Here is an 830-nt window from a genome sequence, read left to right as displayed (position 1 = left end):
ATGTTTCTTGACGATAACCCTCACTCAGTAATTAAAATATATTCCATTTATGTTTATTCAATAAGAAAATGACTCGAGAAGCTCGCGTGATTTGTGTTTTGATGAACTTTACTTATATTGTTGCAATTGCAGTCGGACTAGGGGCTAAGATCGCTGAAACTGTGAAACGGAAGCTGAGCTTCGGAGCTCGGTTTCTTCAAGTACTTCGTGGATTCGAGAAAATATTTAAGCAATTATTTCGGGTCACAGAAGGAGAGAAACTACTGAAGGCTTCCCAATGCTATTTATCGACCACAGCCGGTCCTCTTGCTGGCCTTCTCTTCATCTCCTCGGAAAAGATTGCGTTTTGCAGCCGAAAGTCGATCAAGGTTTCCTCGCCTAATGGAGAAATAATCAGATCCCGTTATAAGGTAGCATTCACAACTAGTCTAATTTAAATTCAATCAATCTATCTCTGATCTATTTCTTCCTATGTATAGTACTAACAAATTGAGTGTTCTTCATGAGTTTTGCAGGTTGTGATCCCAGTAAGCAAGATGAAGAGAGTAAACCAAAGTTTGAATGTAAAAAAACCATCGCAGAAGTACATAGAAATAGTAACAGTTGATAACTTCGATTTCTGGTTCATGGGTTTCTTGAGTTACAAGAAATCTTTCAAGTATCTCCAACAAGCAGTTTCTCAAGCGTAGAGAAACTAGTATATAATCTTTAACGTATATAATCTTTATAATGTGAAACTAGTATCAGCTCGATACATTTGTCTTTTCTGTACAAATTTTTGTTAATGAGAAAAAATATATCATGATTCTTAATTTCTTCTATTAAGGATT

General features: G+C 35.7%; 1 protein-coding gene across 1 annotated transcript; it reads left to right on the top strand.

The window, feature by feature from the left end:
• Positions 1-68: 68 nt before the first annotated feature.
• Positions 69-689, top strand: LOC112093920 (GEM-like protein 4). The gene is made up of 2 exons (XM_024173506.1): positions 69-410; positions 516-689. Exons 1-2 carry the CDS (start codon positions 69-71, stop codon positions 687-689), a joined length of 516 nt encoding a protein of 171 aa, XP_024029274.1.
• Positions 690-830: the final 141 nt, after the last annotated feature.

This window comes from Morus notabilis, unplaced genomic scaffold, assembly GCF_000414095.1.
Source record: "Morus notabilis unplaced genomic scaffold, ASM41409v2 Scaffold7369, whole genome shotgun sequence".
Classification (NCBI taxonomy): Eukaryota; Viridiplantae; Streptophyta; class Magnoliopsida; order Rosales; family Moraceae; genus Morus; species Morus notabilis.
Note: the sequence above shows the minus strand (reverse complement) of the source record. Positions and strands in the feature narration are given on the sequence as shown.